Here is a 24,889-nt window from a genome sequence, read left to right on the forward strand (position 1 = left end):
GACGGGGGTTGATTCGACGGCGCGGCGAGAGTCGATCGACCTCGAGCGATCGCGATAAAAACGCGGTGAAATTCGAATTATGCGAACCGCGACGGTGGGTCTGCGCCGTAGAGTCGATTAGAAGACGTCGATCGACTGTCGTTTCCCTCTCGGAGATTCTCATTAACCTTATCGTTAGTGGCCATTCCAGTGGCTGGGAAGATAACGCTTCCAGCTTGTTGAGAGCTATTTGAAGTTTGTTTGAACGTACCGGTGCCTAGAGTCTTCGAAACGTTACCAAGAGTCTTGATATTATTAGATATTTTTAAATGGAATTGTGTTATTTATAGAACGTGTAATTGTAGAGAAAAATGCCTTCTTACGCTTGCAAGCATATGGTTGAGAGTTGTTTAGGTTTGTTTGGCCGTATCTAGAGTCTTCGAAATGTTACCCTATAAAAGTTTTGATATTATTAGGTATTTTAAAGTGGAGTGGTGTTATTTATAGAACGTGTAATTGTAGAGAAAAATGTCTTCCTACGCGAAAATATGTCAGTTGTGGAGAAGAGTAGAAAACGATAATTTGATGCGTAACGTGTTAATTTACGATCGTGTCTACTTGCAGTTACTGACGCTGCTTCGCTATTAATAATGGTCGAACATAGATGCGATTCCGGTTTTCTGAACTTCTTCTCGTCGTTGCGATAACGAATATTGCTACTTTATTGCATCATGGATTACTCGACCGAGCAACTAACGTTTCCATTTGCTGCCTCGGTTGACAAACTAGGTAACGTTTAATGCTCCATTAGGTTTCGAGCGTGCGTGAGCAGCGCAAATAAAAAAGGAACGTGAGATTCGCAAGTGGATAGAAACGCTTGCTACCTCTTATCGGGTAAATGCAATCAGATTCTAATAGATATCCTTGATTTGTCCGATAATTATGGTATTAATCTCGTTAAACAGTGCGTGAGAACATTCCCGTGGTCGTATATTATTTACATTTACATTATTTCGACGATAAAAGTAGTTTATCTACAAGTATTTCCGTGATAGATTTATGGAGTATACTGAAAGTCGAAAAGATTAAGGGCACAGGATTACTTTTTCCACCGCGTTAACAAGATTTGTAAAAGGAGCTTTGGACATCTTAAAATTTCTATTGGATCTTACAAGCGAGTCAACGTTCTCTAATGTCCCCCAAAAACCGCGTAAATCCTTGGGTTAATTCCCTTCTTCGCAATGGCGACTGCTGTACCCGTTTTTCCAGCGGTGAAACCTTCTTTAAAAATCCCATCGTCGACGACACCCCCATGGAACCGGGTACTTCCTGGTCCCGCGTATTCACCCTAGTTTTCGTTCGACCCTCGTTGGACACCCCCGTGGAACGCGTTACCAGAGGCCCGTCATATTCAAACATTTATAGTCCAAATATTACGAGGCCCGACGATCCCGTGGGAGGCGCACGTGGTCGAGGTTTACCCTCCCATCATCTGCAGGGCCGAGATAACGTTTCCGCCGTGTCACCCCTAAAGCAAAGGGACTCTGTCGGTGACGAGAAGGACATTGTCCTCATTGTTACCCGACTGGTGGCACGGGTAATGGTCGAGGCTGTCCCGCTAGGAGAAATCTTTAATTTCCGCGATATTAAGAGACACTCGTTCTCCCCGGGGCCTCGTACACGCTGCCAGAACACTGTCCTCGTTCCGACGAGGCAATCTGCTGGTCCGTTGATTCATGGCGGCCTGGGGAACAAGCGGGAAAGGTCGCGCCGCGCCATTTTATTCTGCAGATTGCGTAACATTTTCTGATACGATGCACCAGGGTTCGTTAGACCGCGAAGCGAGGGTGAAATTTGCATGGCGGTAAAAGCATCCCCATTTGTAAGCGGCAGTTTCAACTTCAATGTTCTCGATGCCGCGTTATTTCAAAATTGGGTAACGATTATTAAAATTGACCAGAGCATCGTATTTATTTATTTTCTCGGTCTCGTTTTTTCGAAGAGTTCGAAGACGTAAATTTCTAAAGTTTCGTTCCTTCGCGCCTCTCGAACGCGTTCCCAATCAAATCCAACGATTTCTTTCCCTCGCAGTCCCCCTCCCCCTCGTTCGAGAAGCTAGAAGTAGTCTCGTGAAAGACCCCGGGATCCGCTGGCTTTGACGCTTTGGAAGCTTCCTTTTCTTCTCTTCAGATTTTTCCCCAGACCCTGCGCTGAAGAACCCTTCACCCGTCTCGCCATCTGGCCGTTCGCTAGATTGTGTACATAGGTGACCATTTACTTTTTCCCCGGGAGGGAGCTGTCTCGCGGGGACGTCCCCGGGAGCTTGATTTTCTGTCCAATTCGGCGAAAGCTCGCCTCTCGAGGGTCGTGTTCCGTTACCCGTCATCGTGACTTACCTTAAAATCACCGACCAAGATCCACGTTCACGGCATTCTCCGCGAGACGCGACGATAAATCGAGAATTATCCTCTACATTCCTAACAATGTTGCATAAATTCCACTGCCACCTAAATACAGTCGTCGATGTTGGTTTAAAAATATCAGACATTCCCTGAACGGTTAATTATCAAATTGAAATATCACCTAAACTAACGATTCTTTAACGTAAATAGATCGGTACTTTTTTGTGGAGAATACCAGGATGCATATATGATTCTGTTTAACACTAGAACTACCGAAGGCGTAAAGATGATACATTCGTAATGTCTGATAAAAATTATAAATACTCGACTAGATTTTTGAAAATTGACATTTCCTCTCGTGTTTATCGAACCTAATTTAACTTCGTCTGAAGCATTTTAAGGATAACGTAAATCCAGATGGCAATATACGACGATTTACCATGCACAACAAAATGTCGACGATCGCGAGGTAACGGTTTCTCGTTTCCCCCTGCGTTCGATTTTGCGGCGCGATTTCCGGCCACCAGGCAGAAAAATGTCGCCCGGAATGCGGCGTTTCGCCTGTGAAAATCCCAAGAGACGCCTCCGGGCTCGCCGACACCTGGAATTCCTCTCGTCGGACGGTGAGGGATCGTTCCGCGTCGTTTCTATTAGTTCAGTCATTGACAGTGCAAACACTCTTTTGTGGCCTTCTTCTCGGGATGTGCTTCAGACTGCGATGCCCTCCCCGCGATATTCGACGGGGCGCGGCGAAAGGGGGGAGGGGAATGGCAAGAAGCGAGACAGAGGAAGGAGAAGAGTGGTACGACTCGTGACAATGTCAATGTTTGCGTCGTTGCACCGAAGCACTCTCAGAACAGCCGGAGACTGAGTGTCTTCAGGTTGTACAGGAAGAATGGATTCGTGTCGAGGGTACGTAGAACTAGTCGCTCTTTGCGGGGACTACCTCAATGAACCTCCATTAATTTCCAAGCTTTCCACGGGACTCCGGCCCTCTCCTCTTCTTCTTCCTGCCGCGGACACGTCAACCGCGTCTGCGTTGCCCCGCTCCAGCCATCCTCTGGATCCTTCTTGCCTCTCCAGGGGCTTTCGTTCCATCGATCGAACCTCCTCGGCGCGCCTATAGTACGTAACGCGCTACAGCACGGCTCTAATCGTTCCTCCATAACCGGAAGACTCTTAGACCTTTCGCGGTCGTCTCCATTTTTTAAACGGTTTCGCTGTTTTCGTATCGGGTCGTTCGAGAAGCTATCTTCAAGTAATATTCAAAGTAGGTTAAGTCCTCTGCAAGTTTAAACTAATGATTATTTAATGAATATATGTCGATGTAATTATTTGAAAAGTTTAGGGAAAGTAAACTTTCGTTGATCAATTTGGTAAAAATCAACGTCAAGTAAAATAATTCAGTCGAGATTGAGAGTCCACTTAACACTTTCACGTTCGGTGACACCAACGTGGTGCTATTGGCAAGCCATTTGCAGTTTCTTTAAAAAATAAAAGAACGGAATCTTTGTTGTCATGAAAAACAGAGTTGTACGAATTGTACCGTCGTCAATATTTTTGTTATCTCAAAAGTAAAATTATTTGGTAAAGTGTCGATATGTTAGCCCGTAGGCCCGAAAGTTAGGCTCCTAGAGGGTTGATTTGCTGGAAAATGGCGCCTCTTTCCATCGATCGATTTTGCCAATTTTCTTTTTTAGGCGCCTCGGTGCATTATTACGATTAAAATTGTAGTTGAGATACACGCGGGACACTAAACCGCATAAATTAAAGCGGTGTTCCGTACACGGTTCGAGCTTTCCGCGATACCGTTGGTGAATGTACGGCCCGAAGGATTACACTTTGACACGACGGGATACTTGTTCGGCGTGTAACAGGTCCACGTAGAGGTGGCGTCGACCATCACCTGGGGCCCTCCAGGTGTTCCGGTATTTGTCGTCGGGCCGATCTTCATGTGGGTGTACTTTATGGTTCGGGGGTGGATGGGGCCGATCTGATTTGCGAGCGCCATTACACGCGGTCGGATCGTTGTAGCCGCAACTGTTGCATTTATGAATGCGATTATCCTTAATATATCGTCCGTGTAACTTTGCTCGCTAATTCCGCCGGAGCGGAGGAGCCAGCAATAAAATCAGGACGAAGTTACGAGTGGTAATTTCTTCCCCTCCACTTTATTATTTCGTCGTTCTTTTATCGTTTCGTGACTCGGGCTCGTTCGATCTTTATTTTTATACTTCAACCCCCGGTCGCGTCGTCGCTTCTAACCGCTAAGTACGCGATCCCTTTACGACCCACGTATTATTTAGAATATTGTTGCTAATGGAACCAACGTGATATCGGTTTAAATTATTGCCGTCGCCCTGACCAGTTACAGTTTTTAAAATAAACCTCCAACGTTCGAGGCATTGTGAACTTACATTTATCATAGAATATCTTCTCTGAGAAGAAGTTAAAAGTATCGATACAAAATAAAATTCCTCGAATACACGGTACTATTTGGATTTCGTCAAAATGTTTTAAATGAAATTACTGAAATACGCAGTGTCTTGTTCTACCCACAAAAAATGGCTGTGCAAGTGGTTTCGCAGCGCCTAACAATGGACATTTTAATTTCTGTAGTGTGAATCTCCGGTTGGTTCGTCAGAGAATCCGCTGTTGCACCGCATACGCATCTCCAGTGGCATTAATCAAGCTCGCATCAAGGCACCACGCGGCCGTGAACGACCCCCAGGTTGCATCTCGTTTCGTAATCGTTGCATCTTACATTATCCTCGTCATTCCAATTACCGTGTTCCCTCCAATCGCGCGAGCTCGATCGCGTACCGGTGTTATTTACAAGCGAGGAGTCCTTCTTTCCGCGTTTTCCTTCGTCGAACGCGCGAGGACGTCCACGCGCTGTCTGAAAGGTCGAGACGTTTCAGATAAGAGGGACCACGGAGGACGTTCGGATACGGATCTTTCGTAACGTTATTATTATCGTTTAGCGCGGAGGACGGTCTTAAACCATTCTCTTTTCTTCGAGTTTTTAACATAAATTTAAATGGAGAAATTCAATTCGAATTTCTAACAAAGTTCACTTTTCTCAATTCTGATTATTCGACTATCTTTAATATTTCCTAACCCCATTCAGTCAGACTCTGTTCCTCGCAGACCACATTTGCCCTAATTTCGTTCAACGACCATACATTTATTAGTAGGTTTAATCTCCGTAAATCTGCAGTCGATCCCGATCTGTTGTATCAAAGCGTTTGCAGCGGACGCGCGATCCAAGCCGTGAAATTTCTCTCCTTATCGTCTGAAACCACTTTCATAATCAGCCAGCCGCCTCGGTTCTAAATGATTTCTTATCGTCGGAGGTTGAATCGAATGCAACGACGGATATCAATAACGCGAACGTTTAACAGTACTCGGCGCCATAAACGCCGCGGCGCGTTCGACAAGACGTTTACGTTCGTTCGAGGGGTGAGGTGGGGAGGAAAAAAAAAAAAGGGAGAACTCGCGTTGCCCGCAAAGAGCACGGCCTGTACGAGCGAAGCGTGTAAATTCGAGCGGTCTTCTTTCTATCCAGCCAGTGTATATTTCCGGTCGGTGATTTATCATCGCGGGACAGCTGGAAATGTGCCGTGACTCCGGGCATCTATCTCCGCGGTCGTGTTCGATAATCGCGGCACGGTTCTGTCTCGTGAGCTTTATATTTATTCGCGATTCGAGCGGAAATATCGGAGCCGGGTCCGTTCGTTCTGACCCAGTTACCGGGTTACGATCAGTTTTCCCGTGCTCGGCGCTCCGTGAACGTAATTTCAATTAGTCGGTTTTCACCGTCTCTGGAGGGACGTTCGATGTGGCGCGAAATTCAACGCGCGCCGCGCCTGCGTGGAACGCCATCTTTGGAACTTAATATTCGGGTGGTGCTTGCATTCGAATCAAAATACAAGATTATTATTTGATACTTTTATTAATGACTTCACTCGCATGGATTGTTGCTATCTTAATTTAATACGTAATTTACATCGTTGGTGAGATACAGGAATAGCGTGACTTACGCTTAATAATATCATCTTATCCTTCCACGCACGGTGTTGCGCATGCATGGACCGCCATCTTTGAAACTTAATATTCGAGTAGTGCCATATGCTTGCATTCGAATCAAAATACAAGATTATTATTTGTTACTTTTATTCGTAGCTCCAGTCGCGTGGATTAGTGTTTTTTTTTTTTAAATTTAATGTCACGTAGTTTATATTATAGACGAGGTGTAGGAATAGTGTGAATTACGCTTTATAATATCTTATCGTTGCACGCAGGGTGTCGCGCTGTCGGGAATGCGATACCGTTAATTGATTCTCATCCCGTGGCGGTTGAATGAAATTTCTTACGGTCGCGGGAATACGCCGCGAACGCGTTCCCATCGCGCGATGCTAATTCGACGCGAAGAAGTCCGAAGTGTCGTGGTGATGTTCCTCGTAAAAATTACTATGCTTCGGTGATTACGCGGCCAGGAATCGCTGGGACCTGTTTGCAACGAATCGCGGACAGAATCGGTTAATGGCTCTCGAAATTATGCTAATGATAGTTACGTATGGACGGGTTTTTTCGGGAGGGGGAGAATTAAGACTGGGTGATAAATATTTATGTGGAATGTACCGGTAAATTGTGTCCGTCAGAAATGAGTTTAGCACACGTGTACAGGTAGAAATCGTGTCTGTGTTTTGACCATCGTGGATTCGTATTCATGAGATTGGACTTATGCTGTGTCATGCAGTGCTAAATATTTACAAAAATTGAAAATTATTTCTACTTTTTTTAATTTAGTTCTATCCGTTACCAACAAATTGATTTCTTATATTTCTTATCCTCATATTTATGTGACACTTGTTTCGGCCGTCTCGGATAAAAGAATCAGAACGAGGATCAAATAAATTACTGTAAATTGGTGTTCCGTGACTAAAGGAGACAGGTACACGTGAACCGTAGGTTACAGGCGAAACTAGCGTGGACCTGCTCGTAACGAAGTATCAAAATTGAAGAGGGTTAACCCTTTGCACTCGGAATGCCAGTTATACTGGCATTGTACGAGCCTTTCCGGCAACTCGGAGTGCCAGTTGCGCTGGCACGGACATTAATTCCGATGATTCGTAACGTCAGTCGAGCCGAACGTGAGCTTGCATCGTCGCATTACGCAAGAACACGGAGCGTCAAATTCGGAGATTTTAATCAACGACAGTTATCAGCGCGCGTTATCGAACGAATAGAGGTCCCATTCGAATTACGACCGGGCTCAGCGTCCCGATAGCGACGACGAACGTCTCCTCAACAGATCGTACATTTCTCGTCCCAAACTACCTGGGGGAAATACCAAAGAACGTACCGGGCTGTTCTGAGCTTGATAAGTTGGGAAATAAAAAGCGGAAACGGTATTTTTACGATTCCCGTAACAGAAACGCTTCGACCAGACGTTTTTTATGTAATTGGACAATTTTTATTTTAAGTCCATGTTTTATCGATGAATTCACGTTTCTCTCGTTCGTACGAAACGATTGTAATTTTAAATTTAATCGGGGTTCAGGATGTATACGCGTACCATTTGTATTTTAAATCTGCTTATAATGAATGAATTCTCATGTTTTTTATGCTTATAAAACAAGCTGTACAATTTTTATTCTGAATTTAATCGATATACAAGATGTATACATGAAGTATTCTTATTTTAAATCTGCGTATAATCAATGAATTCTCATGCTTTTTATTCGTATAAAATAAGCGATTATGTAAACAATTTTTACTGAAAATTCTACCGAATGTGTTTCATTTTAGTGCAATTTGTGTTCTAAATTTAGCGTGTAAGGGGGGGAACCACAAAAAATCGAATTACAATCACGTAGTTTCGAAAACATAAAACATTTATGTCCAAAAAAACTCTTGAAAATTGGCTTTATTTTCAGTCGTCACAGTGGTTTCCCCCCTTAATTGTCGAGTCGGTGGAACGAAACGCCGGAGTGCAGAGGGTTAAAACGCTGGCGTGAGTATATAGCGGGTGGAAGAAACGTTCGCGTGTTATCGGCCGCGTGTCAAGGTGTTCCGGCGCGGTCCCCAGGCGAGCCGTGAACCTGTCCTTAACGTGACGCGAGTAGGTTTCCGCGTCCGTCGTCGAACATTTACAATGTTGCTAGAGGCGCGCGCTGTTTGCACGTGTCTGCGTGGCCGCTTAATATGCGTGGGCGTTGGAGCCGCGGTGCGTGATTCAAGGCGGGTTCTCACGAGCCACTCTCGCGGTCGAGGGGGTGTCGGCGGGCGGGGGAGAATCGAGGCGCGAGAGGACGAGACCCGTAGCCCAGGAAAAGTGACGAGAGACACTACGCTCTTGGAGTAGGGGGGGTGAGGACGAGGGCGAGGAAGAGACGGTCGCGCAACGGTACGCCTTCGGTCGTTTAGGAATTCGCGAATACTTTAAACGGGAGTAAAGCGACCAGCGGCTATTCTCCACGGGTTCTCCTGGCGTTCGTGATAGCGCGCGACTGCACGAGATACCACCGACAGGGGGGAAAACGACGCGTCGCCCTGGCGACAAGTGGAAACGGGACCCAACTATCGCCGCCTGTCCCAGGGAGCCAATGATGCGATCGTTGCACGCGAATATTTTGTCCGTCGACCCTTTCGACGACTGTTCGCTTCGAACCGATCGGTTTCGTACCTAGTTGCTTCAATTTAAATTATTTACAGACTAGCGTATGTTAATCACTTTATCGTTTTTAAGTTTTCTTTGGTCAGAATAATCCCCCATGAGACAGTTAATGTTTTATCTATCGACACTTTTGAGGACGAATCACTTCAAAGCGATCGGTTTCGCAGCTGGTCGTTTGCAAGCAAAATTTGCAGACCATTTGCTGTCATATTAGATAGATGCTGGAGTATCAAAATTGATTAAAAATTGTATACGGTAACCAGCGAATTAAATTTTCTAATAAAATCGTTGGTGGATATACCGTTCTAATATTGTTATCATGTCATCGGGGATTGCTGAACAGGCAATTGACCGTTTCTTCGCTGCTTCCTACGCGTTCAGTTTCGATAAAGTCTTCTCCTTCCGTGCCTAATTATCATGTATCGTGTGTGCGTTGCGGGCTGAAAGAAAGCTAACATTCCAGAATTCACTGCCGTTCGAAATGCCTACGAATCCGTAATACTGGCTGGTGCGCGACGATTTTTAATGATCTTCATTATCCATCGTCATGCAAACACCATTGCTTGTCGCAGCGAAGACGTTCGCTGTTTACGATATATACTCTTCGATCACTTACACTTCATTAACGGGTGATCATCGCTTCGTTATTCAAAGTTCACGAAATTAAAATCAATATATAGACTTTGATACTTCATTATTTAAACGAATACAATTGGAAATCACAGACTCCTAGTTTGTTTCATATTTATTTTAGTAAATTTCAGTCGAAGAATAGATACGTAACTATTCAACTTGCATGCATATTTTTATAGTTTTAATTTATATTTAACAGATTAGAATATAATTTCCCAGTAATTTCGGAATATCGAGGGCGTAGAGATTAGACGATGATTAGACTCCTTTCATTTTCCCTTTCGATGTTTCCGCCCGATTGTTTTCTCTTTCGTATAATATCGTCGTTCCATCCACTTAAAACGAACGAATCGTGTACGTGATTATGAATATACTCGACGTGCTCATCTGAATATCGTAGCAGGTGTCCCCATTCATTCAGCCAAGTTGCTGTCTCGTCGACCAGAGATGGTCACAGCAAGGTATCGGAGTGTCTTCGAAGCATAATCAACTGTCGCCCTAAATCGTACAATTTTCACTCATTTATTTTACGGTGTTTCTTTCAAATTTGGGTAGAATTATACTCAATCACGAATAATTACGAAGAAGACTCGCCAGAGTATAGAGTCTCACTATTCGAGTATTCGTATTAAAATATTTCTATTTAAAGATCAATTAAAAATACAGGAAAGTCAAGAAATAAACTTCCAATAATTTTGCTGGTATATTTGAGTTCATTCCAATAATCTTTCCAGGATTAAATACATAAAAATTGTCCCTCCACTGTGGTTCGAGACAAATATACTGGACTTGGTGGATTAAATCTAACTCGATATCGACTAAAAACAGAAATGTAGTTTGTAAAGAAGATTCGATAGGACTTCGGTGTCGTATTTTATCTAATTTCTCGATACAACGGCGTCGCGATTATACGGGACAAGCGACGCTCGGACATGTGTACGACATTTACACGGTGACGTGACGGAACGACGACCAAGCGCGCCCCGGTCGTCTTTATTTTTGCATTCCGCTCGTGTACTCCCACGAACAATTAGGCTTGTCGTCGGATTCTTCGGGCGCTTCCCGTCTGGTCGGTGCTCGATGTGCGAACGCGGGAACAATGAACGATATTCTCGTGGCTTTTGGATTTGAATAATCGTTCGACGGGATACCGTTGCGAGGATTCGTATTGAATCATCGGGGCCACAGGCCCACGGTTCGTTTTCTCTCGTCCTCGACGCGTAAAATAAACGGGAGACATAAGTGAGAAGTCGTAGCGATTTTAATTATCGCGGACCTCTCGAGAATCCTCTCGTCCGATAGATCGTGATCCATCGCGAACGCGACGACACTAATTACTACCGACAGATTGATTTACGTGGAAGTACGCGAGAATTCATTGTAATGGAAATGTGGTTAATGTTCGATGCGATTTCGCTGAGTGGAAGATACAATTTTTAAAAAAACACTTTGCAATTCGTACCATTGATATGCAAATTTCTGTAAAGGAAAATATTTCCATTTTACGATGTTCGACAGTGTATCGGAGAGTAGAGAAAAATTGTATAAATTTGCTCGTGCAAGACTTGAAGATTCTAGAATCTTTAAGTAATATCCTTTTCCCATTATCGACGAAGTATTTTAGATAGCCAAAGACAGTTGAAATTTTATTTTTTTATCTCTATCTCGAACTTTTTATCCTAAGAATTCTCTTGTCTCTTCCACTGTATTTTGATATCGAGGAACGAATAAAATTCCATGTACAAACGTACACGAACACCATGTTGTTTTCGAATATGCAAACGCAACGTTGGACGATGTTTGGACAATCCGTGGCTCCGTATTAATGTTGGGTCAGAGTGGACCGAACGCACCGTGGTATTCAGGGCCGCGTATCGATCATCGTCCCACGAGCTAGGGTAACATTAGAGGGCTCATTACGTTCGTATCCTTTGTTACAACAATGGCTACTTGGCATTCGCGTTATGCCGTCGGCTCGACATTGTTCTCCGCGGTGTGCGCGACCGTTTCACGAGGCACCGTGTGCATACGTGGGATTCAATTGGAGGGTAATGCGTCTTCCGTTGCATCCTGCGTCCTCCCCGCGTTGCTCGATCCTCGAACAAATGGAACTTGCGTTACGTACGAGGATTCGTGGAAAGGGACGACTCGAAAAGTTCCGTATAACTTCGCGGGAACGACCAAAGAAATTGATGGCTTTTCTTCGAAACAGACGATCCAGATCTGTTTGGGCTCGTGGAACGCGTAAGAGGATCGAAGGATATCCGAGATAAAATGTAACTTTCGGAGTTTGTTACCCAATACTGGAAATGGCAAAATTTTATTGTATAGGATCAAAGTGTGGTAATTTATTCGAAGACTGCATTTTAAAAATCGTTTACAATTTCATGAGTACCAAAGTAAGACGTGGATGAAAAGTCTTTTTATTTTTCACGCGTTTACAAATGACTATATTTGTCATTGTCGTTTCTCAATCTATGCTTCATCGTAGATAATTCCTATTGTGTTGCTTTCTAGGTACTTTACGCGATTTCTTTGCGAAGGTGACTCACTACATCGCGTACTTGAGTTATTAATCTCTACTTATTTGTATTATTGGCAAGCATCCTGTTTAATGGAGGACAATAGAGTCGCCTCTCGTTGTTTTAATTTATAGCTGACATAAATTATCACGATACACTGGCCCGTCGTGTAAAGGAAACATTCTTCTCGTTTGCTGTTATTCATTCGCTGATGACGATAAGGGACTTTCTTGCAATCCGTGATAAAAATAGCGAACTGTGGATTCATAGTGGCCTTTGTCTGTTTCAGCAAATTTTGCAAAACTCCTCGGTATCAGTGGAGATCGAAGTGAAACCGAGGCAACTGGTCCCAGACACTAATTGCTTCATCGATTACCTGCCGCAGTTGCAAAATATCACGAAGGCGATTTCCGGTGCGCAGCCGATCTATACGCTTATGGTACCGCTTGTGGGTAAGTGACACGCTCGTAACTATTACAAATTTCACTCTCCATCGTGCTCTTTACTCGCCTTTCCTTTCAAATTAATTCTTCTCTCGATAATCTATTTCTGGACCATCGTAACTTCGCGAAAAGAAACCATTTTAAGGGTTGAATAAATTACAAATAGTCTTTCTTAGTTTTTGGATGCAAGAACACATTATTTTATTCCAAAATAGGTCATGTAATAGGATTGGTCATCCAATGTTTTTGTCCCACAAATGAATAAGTACGTGACTTCGGAGTTACGCGAGGTTCCGGTTAATTGTCCGCGTGAAACCAAGGATCGTTTTGGTTTCGTAAGACTGCACGGGGCACGGGAATACAAGGAAGAGATTAAATAATTCTACACGGTCGCCAGAAACATCTCGGAACAACCGGTTGACCCCTCGGGGTCCCGGCGGGCATTTCTTTCGACCGAAGGTCGTCGATTATCCCGAGCGAGAGGTGGGCAACTCCGTTCGAAATAATGCCTCGTTGCGCTCGGGGGAAAAAAGTAAAACGTATTAAATAATCGCCGATAAATAACGACGGAGGAGGTCGTGGCTCTTCTCGCGCGGAGACCTCTGTACTCTCGATGGCCGGGCAAAAATAAAAGGAGGCCCGATGCGAATCGATCGACTCGAATATCGTAAAACCCGCCTCCGCGTTCTGCTTCCCCCTCCTCCTCCGTCGCGAAGATTCGCCGAATACTCGGAACACGCTTGGGAAAAAGATTCGATTGTCGAACATATAGCGATGGGAATGATATATCCAGCTCCGGTGAATTATAAAGCACGTTCCCCTAATTTACACGGTAGAATCGACGTCGTTGACCTCTTGGATCACGAATTATATTCTGAGCTCGATGAAGTGATCAGTTCGTAACTAAAATATGCGTCAATTCTCGTTAAATTATGAATTTTCAAAGAATATCTTTTTTAAATGTTGCTCCATTTATTCTAGAGGCAAAAATAAGACGAAAATCAAGGATATCAATTTGTTTATCGAGGCTTCGTTAAAAAGTTATTAACGTTTAAAGTTCCGCCTGTGGAACAGCAATCTGCGAACAGCTGCGCGCTTTAAACTTCAAACGTTAATAACTTTTTAACGAAGCCTCGATCAACAAATTGGTATTCTCGATTTTCGTCTTATTTTGGCCTCCGGAATCTCCTATTAAAATTTTTCCCAGTGGTGGTCGAACACCCTGTATATTTACCCCTCATCTCGAGGTCCAATAGACGATAATTCCCGCCGTATTTTACAGTAATTTATTATTCGTCGTGTCCGTAACTTAGTACGCGCGACTCGTTAATATTTCATTACGCGAGTCGTGAAAATGGTCGTCCGTAACGTAATTGCCCGCGGAAAGCGTTAAACGTTTAGCGAAGATAACAGTGTATCGATTCTTACGAAAAATGTCCAACGAGTTCCACAGAGTCTCGACGCGAGCGTCGTTAAAAGTATCGCCCGAGGGCGATCGTGTCATCGAGAGAATATCAACGGGTCATGGCGTGGGTCAAAACGACGCGCAAAAATCCGACTCACCTTGCGATGACGATCGTCGTCGTCGTCATCGCGTTGGTCATCGTCGAGTACACGATCATCGACGCATCTTTCCTTTCTTCGAATCTAAAAATCGCTAAACGTCAAGGTCGGTATTTTCGTAATGCATCGACCTTTTGCCTCGATCCGCAATAAAACTTGACGCGTACATTTAATAATTAAATGAAAGTGCACGCGAGTATTAAACGATCAATCATGATTGACACAGAGTTCTTCGTACGTCTCTTAGCCATTAATATGAGAAATTATGCATTTATAATGGGGACGATTTACAGAGTAATTTAAGTATCGAAAGCCATCGATGTTTGATGTATTGTTTGATCGAGATTCTTCATATTTGTACGATATAGTATGATCAGAACAATACTGTTATTGATTATACAAGGAGAAAAGAAATATTAGCGGTATCGATTTAAATATTTTTCCAATTCAAATATTGTGTTCATAATGAAACATTTAGGTGCGTCTAATATATTGTTCGATTCACATTATATTAACAAGGCAGTAATCGAACTTCAATGATTCAGAAACTGCTATTAGAAGTAATCTGTATATCTAGGGGTGGTTAAATTTTCCTTCAAACACCATTAAACACCAACCAGACGTTGTTCGAATTATTCTAATTAAAATTGTCGTGATATCACAAACATCTAATGGGGGTTGAATATTTTCTTTCCGTTGAAACATCTTCAAACAGATCTCCCGGCTTTTAAATCCTCCCTATTCGCGACGCAACGGTACGAATTGTTCCAGCACCGATCAGAATTGCCGATGGAAGAAACGCTCGGTATTCACGGGTTACATAATTAACGTGTACGCAAACGCCATTAAACGAGACTCGCCAAGTTCGCAGTCGATTCCAAAAATAATTTGCTTGTTCGCTGGTGCCAAGAGTTTCGCTTTTTACCAGTAGAAGCGACATTCCGTTAGCTCGAACATCGAAGCGGATGGTAATTACCCATACGCGCGAGCGTACTTTAGCATAGCAATTACCCAATTACCGAGCCGCGTGTAACTGTCGAATTGGCGTGCTCGTATTGCGGCCCGAGGCGATCGTTAATGTGTTCCAGTCGACTCCAACGACCCGCTGTTGTCGATCGGCGTCGACGAGTCGTCGAAAGGGTCCCTGAGAATCGAGTCTGTGACGTATGTGATAAAAAAAGAAATGTTTGATACGCTAGTTTGGAAAACAGAAAACCAATGCTAAGATTCGGCCATAGTGACATGCAGTTTAGAAACTCTCGTGGCAATTATGCAGATTGGGGGATGATCTTCGCCTTGACACGTGTTGTCCAGTCTCCTCAGTCGTTGATTATTAAGGAAATATTAATTTCTTAGAGCCTTAGTTTCTGGTAAAATTAATTCCATTTTCTATCGAATCAAACGAGGGTAGTTCGTCGTTATATTTATTGAAAATTGTTTTATTTACAGTGCATTTAGTGGCATCGAATAATTGCAACTTCAGCAATCACTGTGTTCGATCCAAAGTTGATTAATATTAAACGCGACACTACGACCCACGTTAATAATGTCTTCGTTGTAATCGATCGCGATGTTCCCTCGATGCAAATGCGAACGACGACAGCGGAAACGTCTTCATTATAGCGAACGTTTCTTTTTCTTCTTTCTTTTTTTTCTTGTCAAACGATACGCGCCGGTATGTAATTGGCGATAAATAAACGATCTTCCTTTGGCGGTTGACGCTAGCTAGGAATTTTACGACGATACCGGTGGATTTACAGGCGTTACCACGGAATGTATTCCGCTTGCACGTCGAACATACTTCGAGATGTTTATTAGTTTTCTTGCACGCCTTCTTTCTCCCGGCAATCGTAAATATTCGAGCGTTATCGCGCCGCGTCTTCCGCCTGGCGAATTTTTCCAGCCGCGTAACGAGAGTGTCTGATCAGCGACGGCTGCGTCCACTTGCGTTTCTTCGTTCCGACCATAAAGCGCAGTTTCCGTTAACCCTTTCGTTACTGCTGCATTCGTTTCGACGCACCCGTGCCTCGTACGCTTTCGAACGGATTCGAACACAGGTCGACCCGTTCTTTCGCGTCTATAGCCTTCGAATGCAATTATAAACTCTTATTCAAAAAGATGGATCGTTCCTTCGATGGAAATACTTTATAATTTTTCGTTTAGTAAAAAAATAGTTCATCCGTGATACGCTGGGAGGGTAGTTTTAGACTTCTCAAGGTTCGTTCGATTATATTTATTTTTGTGTATATTACATATTACTTTAAATAAGAAACTGAGCGTTCGCGAGAAGATGGTCCGAAGTCGACAGAGGGTTCAAGGCCATTTGAAATGGAAAGGTCCATCGATCACTGTTACATGATTGCATATTACCGGTGATTGGATCGATATTCAGGCGAATCAATTTCGAAGCACCGCCATTAGCCAGATACGCTGTTCGGAATTCGAAGTTAACAGAGAACTCTCTGTTCTTTGGCCAAGGTCTGGGTCAAGTTCACCGCGAACGAGAACGAAGAATCGACCCTCCGGAATTTCACTGGTGAAAGCAGATCGATGTCCGCGTAGGTTTGTCTAATTTATCGATTCCCCGTTAAGCATCGGCTTGAAAACGATCCGGGAGCTCGGGAGCAATCGTTATGTCGTTAAAAGTCCATTGTCGGTAATCTATTAGCTAATATGACAACTCAATTAACGTAGGAGACAGCGTTTAGATTTATGACACGAGCCTGACTTTGCTATTTTTACGTTACTATACTGCGTTTCTGCATTGCCTTTGCACCGTGGTCGAAAATCAGGCAAACATTATTCACGAAATAATACAAATTTCAAATCTATTCGCAGGCTAATTTCAATTTGTAAATTATTTTGTAAATTAGAATCGACGAAGGGTTCACAAACGAATTAAAAAATTTGTTAAACTTCAGTAGAGAAGAGATTAATAATTCTCTGACAAGAGACTACGTTTCTCATATTTATGATTTCTTTGGACCAAAGTATCTTACGTAAAGTATTCGAAGGAGGGTTTTATCGCATTTTATTTGAGGTGGTTCACCCTGTGTACGTATATTGTGAAAGCAAAGCTCGTCTTTCCTTTTCCTCCGGGTATCACGGAAAATAAGCGTCCCCGAGTTTACGAGCACAAAGGCTATCGCGTTGCTGGTCTCGTTTGGAAATGGGATCGTTGTTCTCTATCGCGGAAACATGCATTCGTATCAGCATTCCTTCGCGCGCACTATAAATCCTCTATCTGCTTACCATACGCACGGTGTGCGCGAATTTTGGTCGGAACGCGTGCTTGAACTCGATGAAATTTGCTATTCCGTGTTAAATGGCATCCGAGGGACTGTGCGCGCGGAATAATCGACGAATCGATTTACAAGCGAATTACTCGCTCGCTATCCACTTAGAAATGCATCTTCGGGTCCCCTTTGCCTCTGGATTTCCACCTTTTCCGTGCCCGTTCAATTATTTAACACTCGATTCACTGGATTCCACATTTTACATCGAATGAAAAATTTCATTCTAACGAAATCAACATGGCGGGGTTCGATAAAAATACGTGGCGATTCTTGGGTGATTTTTCTTGCGTTAATTATTAAACATGTAAATTCCAAACTTTGTCCAAACATTTATGTTTCGCCTAGTAATATTATAGAAATTTCTTTATCGGGAATGATTTATTGCGTCGTAGTATGGTTACACAATTTTCTATAGCTTTTTGTAATTTCAAAATAGAACTTCAAGGATCTTTGGACGTAGTATTAAGCGTTTAGATTTTTTAAACACGTGAAAGGAAGCTTTCGATTTATTCGATCCTGCATCATGGTTTTTCCCCCCTTAACTCCAAAGAATTGGTCCGCGATTGGCGATTCCGAACAGGCAATCGAGCAAGGTTGTACTTTACACCAGGTATTCGATCGTGCGGTGCCCATTTATCTTCGATCGTCGATTTTCCGTCGATTGCTGCTAGTAGGAAACAGGTAAATAGGGATAAAATGTAAATATGGGAACGTGAGGGAACGGTCGAAGGGAATCGCGATGAAAGGAGGGAGAATATCTTGGGCGGTTTACTTCGAGGATCACTTTGAATACAGAAGTGGATATTCCGTTTTTGAACGATTGCTGTGTTAGGTATTCAGAGACGTAACAAGGTTAGTAATAAAGTACGGAACAAATAAAAAATTCTCCCACATCCTCCTACCTTTCGATTACCATTTAGAATACGAGAATTATTCGACTAATAGGCAAACGTTGTCGTAATTAATTACTAGGTGTGTCTGGGGCCACTTTGTCATACTTTTATTAAAGTAAGCAATTAAATGCAGTTTAAAGAGTTAGATAAAATAATTTGTACATTTATTTTGTTATATTTTCAATAATATACACGTAAAAATTTTGCTTGTATTAGTCAGAATTAGTTAATGTTAGATTAAACTACAGAAATAAATTATACAAGTCGTGTGTTCTATTTATATTTTAAATGATACATTACAGAATTTTGTTTGATAGAAGCAAATAAGTATTATCACGAGTTTAATCGGGAGTCGAGCATGTTTTTAAGAGTCGACGTTCGATTAAAATGCAGAAGCAAATAATAGGGGTTGGTTTGTTCCATACCGTGGCACGCGGGAAGAGTATACCAATCAACGTGTAGTACGTTTCGCAAGAAAGTAATTCCCGTCTTTCGTTGTATGGTCGCTGGGAATCGAACGCAGCCGTAGGTCGAGCAAAACGTCGCAAATCCGTATCGGATTCTGCGCCTATGTTTACGAGGGGGTGGGTTCCGGGGTGGACTAATGCATACCAAATGTCGTTGAATCTCCAATTGAAAGTGCCTCTCTCGAGCGAGGTTCGGGGGCGGGTGTTTGGCATGGAACCCGAGTGTGTTCCGATATTCCTGGACCTCGAGGTTCGCGTGTACGCGAGTCGATTATCGGATTTCAGCGATGGCTCCGAACCATCGTGCGGGGGTGGGAGAGCGGAGGAAACGGGGGGTGAAAAAAAAACATGTACGCGTAGGCAGTCGGTTCGAGACAGAAAAACATGTCTGCCAGCGAGAGAGATTCTTCGGGGAACTTTTGGCGGTCGAGCGTCACCCGGCTACAATTTATTCGAGAAAGTCGGAAGGGCTGCTTTCATCCCCCGCGAAACGCGTATTCGGTTTCCTTTCCACCCCCCAGCCCGGCCTGACAGTGGGTTAATTTATCTGAACGGGGGGAAAGTTTGCTACGGCCGGAGTCTCGTTTACAGTGTCGCGGAATGTTCGCGTCGAGGGCCCGATCCCCGGTGGTTGAAACTCGATGGCCGTGGAATAATTGTTTCAGACTTCCTCCGGGGATACCGTGGCTTCGTCTCGAAGGTAGAAAATGCAAAAAGGGGGAATAATCGGGGCGGAGATACGTCTTGAATCTCGAAGGAAATTAAATTCTTTATCGTCCATTGCACGGGATACCCTTAATACGGTAAAATTCCGATTATCCGGCATACTTGGGCCTGCGACAACGCCGGGAAATTTTTTATGGAAGTTTTTCTCACTTTAGGGAGTTGAGCAACAATTTTTACAACATTAGAATTTGTAAATATTCTTCACCAAACTGCGCGTTGTTTGCTTTCTGAAACATTAAAATCGTCCAATCCGTTCAGGAGTTACGATGCTTTAAAGATACGCATGAAATTTAAGTAGAATATTCCTGGTCAGACATTAGATTTTCGGTAAGGAATTTTTTTCTCGAAAGTGCATAGGATTTAGGGGGTATGTGTGTCCACCAAAAATGATCGTAATTAACCCCACTAGCTAAAGTAATTATTTCAGAACGATTTGAAATTTTTTTTTTCGACGAAAAATTTGGACACCTACCCCCTGTCGATGTTTCTTAAAAATTCGTTTTCCATTTTTAATAAACTTGTTTCACGCTGTACGGAAATGTTGTTCAGTACATTTTTATAGGTATCCATGAGCTCTACTTCACGAATAAATTTCAGTGAAATACGTTCACTGTTATTGGAGTTACGGTCATTTGAGAATTGGATTAAAGAGGTTCAAATACTATTGATCGTTGGAGTCGAATTTAAACCACACAAGTGTGCATTTAATTTATATAATATTTAGCATTGTTATCTTGTAGTTGGTGGGTACTCATTTCGTACTTCTTGGAGTCAAATTAAAATAACACAAGTGTACGTTTAAATTATATAAAGTTACTTGTACCTATCGAACAATCTCCAAGTGAAATATATTGTCGTACGATAACGGTCGGTGCTCGATGAAGACATTTTGTTGTAAATTGATCGTGTGTGTCCCGTGTAAATGCGAGCAAGGTAACGCGTGCTGCGGAGGTTGTATCGAGGGAAACGGGGTGTCGGTGTCGAGTGACGTTGATGGCAGGCGAGCTCAAAGGAGGCAGCACGGACTCGGGAGACCCATTCTCCGTCGGTTGGTGACCACCATGGGCATCGCCCACGTACCGATCGTGCTTGGACAACGGCGGCGTAGTCGTCGGGGCCAATCGCCCACCGTTTCAGACCGTATGCATGCATTCATGTATGAGCCGTGAGAACCTAACTGTGAACGTAGCCCGTTGTCGGGGCCAGACGGACCGTGGCTGGCCGGTCGGGGTCAAAGGGCAGCGCCAGTCGATTTTGCATGAACGCGCACTTTCGTTTTTCGGTGCCACGGATGACAAAAGGAACACGGGACCGAGGAACGCCCGGAGACAAAAGAGAAACGACGCTCGAACGTGCGTCTGGCAACGCGCCGATGTACCAAGGGATGACTGGGAAATATTTTGCAAGAAATTCGCGTGGCTTTTCGGTTTCCTTTTTTGCGCGTTTCCCTTCGTTCCTTCGCGAAAAACAAACGAGACATGCAGTATTATTACGAACGAAACGATGGTTCGAAATTTTTTTGATTCTTAGATTGAACATTTCTGTATCAACTGAGAGATTACGACGTTAACGTTCGTTTTAAGAATCGTCGTTGTATATCAGCGATACTCGAGCACAGTGAACAGTCGTGGGGAACGATATTTAGTATTTTTCCAATGCAATAACCTATATTTACATTAATTAGCGAGTCAGTGTAATGCCTGATGAACATTGAAATAATTTCATTCCCTTTATTTCTTTGCAAAAATAGGAAACAGTGTAATTAGATATTTTGTTCGATGGACACCTATAGTGGTCCATTTTACAGAGAATTCGATATCGTTGCGTTTCAAATTAATTCGATCTACGTTTTAAACGAGCTCGTTTGAATAACGAAACGGCAAATCCGCTTCGAATTGGCGAAATTAATTTAGGTTTTCGTACGAACGAACAATAGAACGAGGCGAGAGGGAATTTTCCGTCGAAACGGTAGCATATTCGGCGTTGAAAGCGCCGTTTTGAAAGGGAAGCACGTTAGATTGCAGCAAACGCGTTTGAAGTCGGAATATGGCATCGCGGATCCCGTAATAAAATTTGCGAATGTCGAATAGAAACGTTCGAATTATTTAAAATCCGACTGCGAACAGGCCGGAGAAATGCGTGGAATTCTGTCACGTACCACTGTCGACAGTCCAATTACCGCTTGTCAGAAACACTCCGAAATTGTTTCTCTGTGCGTCGTGCGACTCTCCGCGTTTCGATTATTATTAAATGTCGCGCGACGTCGAGGTATAAAACATACTCGTTCCAGAAATTAAAAACTTAAGGGTTTCGGGCAGTGGACGAATAATAAATTGAACAGAAATATCCGGTAAAAGAACATTCCTCGAACGGTAAATTCACTCGATTCATCAAGAAGCAATTTAAATTCTCTTCGAATATAGTATGTACATTCAGCGCAGAAAATGGCATCTTATAAATTTGCTAAAATTCATTTGATCTTTCTGTAGCATAGTAGATTGTTCTTGCAGGATTTTTTTCGAAAATAAAAAGTCTAAAATAACTGCACGTTTGAAAAATTGAGTAGTTGAGTAATCCACAGAATGGAAAGTTTGATATTGAATATTCTTTTCTTGTTTTCGTTATTTATTCCCGATCCCCATCTATTTTACTTCGTAAACCGTATGCGTTCTATTTTCTCGATTCGTGTTACCTCTGTTAAAAAATGATGCATGATTCCCAATTGAAACGAGCTCGGTTGTTCGTCGATGAATGTTTCATCGGGCCGAGTGACCGAAATATTCGGGAAAAATATCTTCCAATGGAATCGGGGGCTTTCTCGATCGAGCACAGAAATTCCTCGTTCGTTACTTATTGACTTTTCACTTCCTGCAGAAGTCTTTGGGGCATTTGTTCCTTTCTCCATTTAGAACGACCGAAATTGCACGGTCCCGGACTCATATATAATTCTCTGCTCTCCTCCTCGTGGAGGGAGTCGTCAAATCCTCCAAGGATTTATAGATCCACCGTTCGAAACGGAATCCTGCTGAAGCGAGCAAAGTGCTTTTTTTCTGGAAATTCTGAGAGAAAAATGGCCACTATCGCGGAGCAATAACGATTCGAATTACTTGCAGTTCGACAAAGGAGTAAATGCTGCGAGATAATACTATTTACAGCATAAACGTGTCTCTGTTACATCGTGGAGAAGAATCTATTCACGATGTTACAAATTTTTAGAGAATTCTGCAAATTGGGATCAGTTTCGCTCGCTAATTTAACGACAAATAATTATTTGATACAATTTGCTCGCTAAAGGTGCTCAGCTCGTGGCACAATATTTGCATAATTTTTTCACGAACTGAATTTTTCATCGTCTCGGGCCAAGTTTCGCATAAACGAGTCTGAGGAAAGTTCGTTAGCGGCGCATTCGTGCTGGCGTTGGCCGGCAAAGTTTGCGTAAACACTATTAGGGCTCCTTCGTTAAAATTCCGCGTTAACGCCTTTTTTGTCGCGAAACCGCCACGTCGATGAAAAAACTTTTTCACCCGAGTCGAGATGTCCTTTCCTCGATTGCTCCAGGAACGAGTTCGCGCCGAGATTGCAGCCTTTCCCGGGAGGGAAAAAACAAATCGTTGGAGGGGGGAACTCGGTGGTTTCACGGTTTATAGAATAATGATTTATTTGAAATTTAAATTAAAATCTTGATAATATTTATTGGGGCACGTTTCGACGGAATTTTGAGAAGGTAACGTTTTCTTCATAGAACGTTCGAATTTTTGTTTCCAGTTCTGAACGAGCTCGAGGGTCTGACCAGGGGCGCCGATTCCAGGGACTGTCCCCCAGCTTCGAGGGCGGCTTTGGACCCAGAGCACGTGGCCCGTGTAGCAGAAAGCGCAAAGGCGGCTCTGGCGTTCGCCAGAAGCAGGAACCCGGCGATCAGATGCTTAACCACGAGAGGAACTGTTCTTACATCTAGCACATTTACGATGGAGGAAGATGTCGAGAAGGTGAGACCTCGAATACACTGGCAAACAATCCTTACTTTAACTTTCGACTCGTTATAAAACGTCCATACTCGACGTACCAACTAGAACTTTAAAATACCAGAAATAACCAAGAAAAATTGTCCATGGATCCTCTGAAAATCTCATCCAGTCTCATTACTATTTAGTTCTTAACCTGTGCATGATGAAGGAAAATTAAGATTTACGCGAAGATCCAGTCTCGTTATTTGTACAGCAAACCTCACTTTGACCGCCACCCTTATGTAATGAGCTAGGAAAAAAATTAATTCTGAAATTGAGACGCCAAGGAAAATAAATTTGGATGAAATTTATGAGAAACGAATCTTAGTTTACATAACTATGCCCCAGTGTACGTGTCAACGAGTGAATTATGCTTTTGCCAAATTCTGTAAGCGTCATGGCGACAGTTGAGAGACCCAGCGATGGGAAAGGAGGAAGATTAAGGTGGAGAAAGGATTAGAGCAGGTTCGAGGGGAGTCTAAAGACGCAAACAGGGATTGACCAGTGCTCATTGAAGCGCGAATGTTATGATAAGGGGTCGAGTACTCGAGAACCCCCACGTGGTGTACAGATAAACTCTTCTCGCGGCGTGGTAACTTCTGGCGCAGCACGCATCTCGGCCTCCCGCTTATCTCGTTGGTTACATGCAGGATACATGGGTAGGATACGGTCGTAACAGGAACCTTGATCTGTCAAACGATAGATAACGCGCGCTGCGAGCTCGTTAGATTTTATTCTCCACGCCTCGCCACCCTCCGGACTCCTTCTTCCTTTTCCTTGTCGCCTTTTCGTTCGTTCTCGCATCCTTGATTTTCTTTCTCCCTTTGCTCCACTTCGAAAGTCGCGCGAAACTGTACTTTACCGGCTTTCCAAGGTGCTATATTCAGATCGATCGACATCGGGGACCCCTACTCGTGTCTTTAAAACACCCCTTTCGAAATGTGTTTCGATAAAATATTTAAAACTGGATCTTAACAAATTTGTAGGAATTATAGGAAAGTCACGAACACGCGTATTTCGAGTTTTATATTAAATGCAGTTTTTATCTTGGATGTAATTGCCTCTGTGAGGAAAATAGCTTTTCGAAATTTCGAAAGTCACGATTTCCCGGCCAGAAACCATTAGGATTCGCGCGCGGTTGACGCGTGTCGTTTCGCAAATGATAAACCGGCGACTCTGTTGCAGGACGGGCTGACAAGAAACGATGACAGAATACTGGCTACGTGCTTGAGCCTCTGCAAAGCGGGTAACAAAGATCAACTGAATGCAAGTACGTACA

General features: G+C 43.3%; 2 protein-coding genes across 5 annotated transcripts in view; one reads left to right on the forward strand and one right to left on the reverse strand.

The window, feature by feature from the left end:
• Positions 1–24,889, reverse strand: part of LOC143344829 (neuferricin) — a 258,037-nt gene that overhangs the window by 116,175 nt on the left and 116,973 nt on the right. The gene's annotated exons all lie outside the window — the stretch shown is intronic.
• Positions 1–24,889, forward strand: part of LOC143344812 (telomerase-binding protein EST1A) — a 139,147-nt gene that overhangs the window by 106,483 nt on the left and 7,775 nt on the right. For all 4 annotated transcript variants that reach the window (XM_076771256.1, XM_076771258.1, XM_076771257.1 and 1 more), the window contains 3 exons: positions 12,508–12,670; positions 23,372–23,592; positions 24,796–24,880. In XM_076771256.1, the coding sequence (XP_076627371.1) occupies positions 12,508–12,670; positions 23,372–23,592; positions 24,796–24,880 (469 nt within the window). The remainder of the gene's footprint in view (positions 1–12,507; positions 12,671–23,371; positions 23,593–24,795; positions 24,881–24,889) is intronic.

This window comes from Colletes latitarsis, chromosome 8 (assembly GCF_051014445.1).
Source record: "Colletes latitarsis isolate SP2378_abdomen chromosome 8, iyColLati1, whole genome shotgun sequence".
NCBI classification, from domain to species: Eukaryota; Metazoa; Arthropoda; class Insecta; order Hymenoptera; family Colletidae; genus Colletes; species Colletes latitarsis.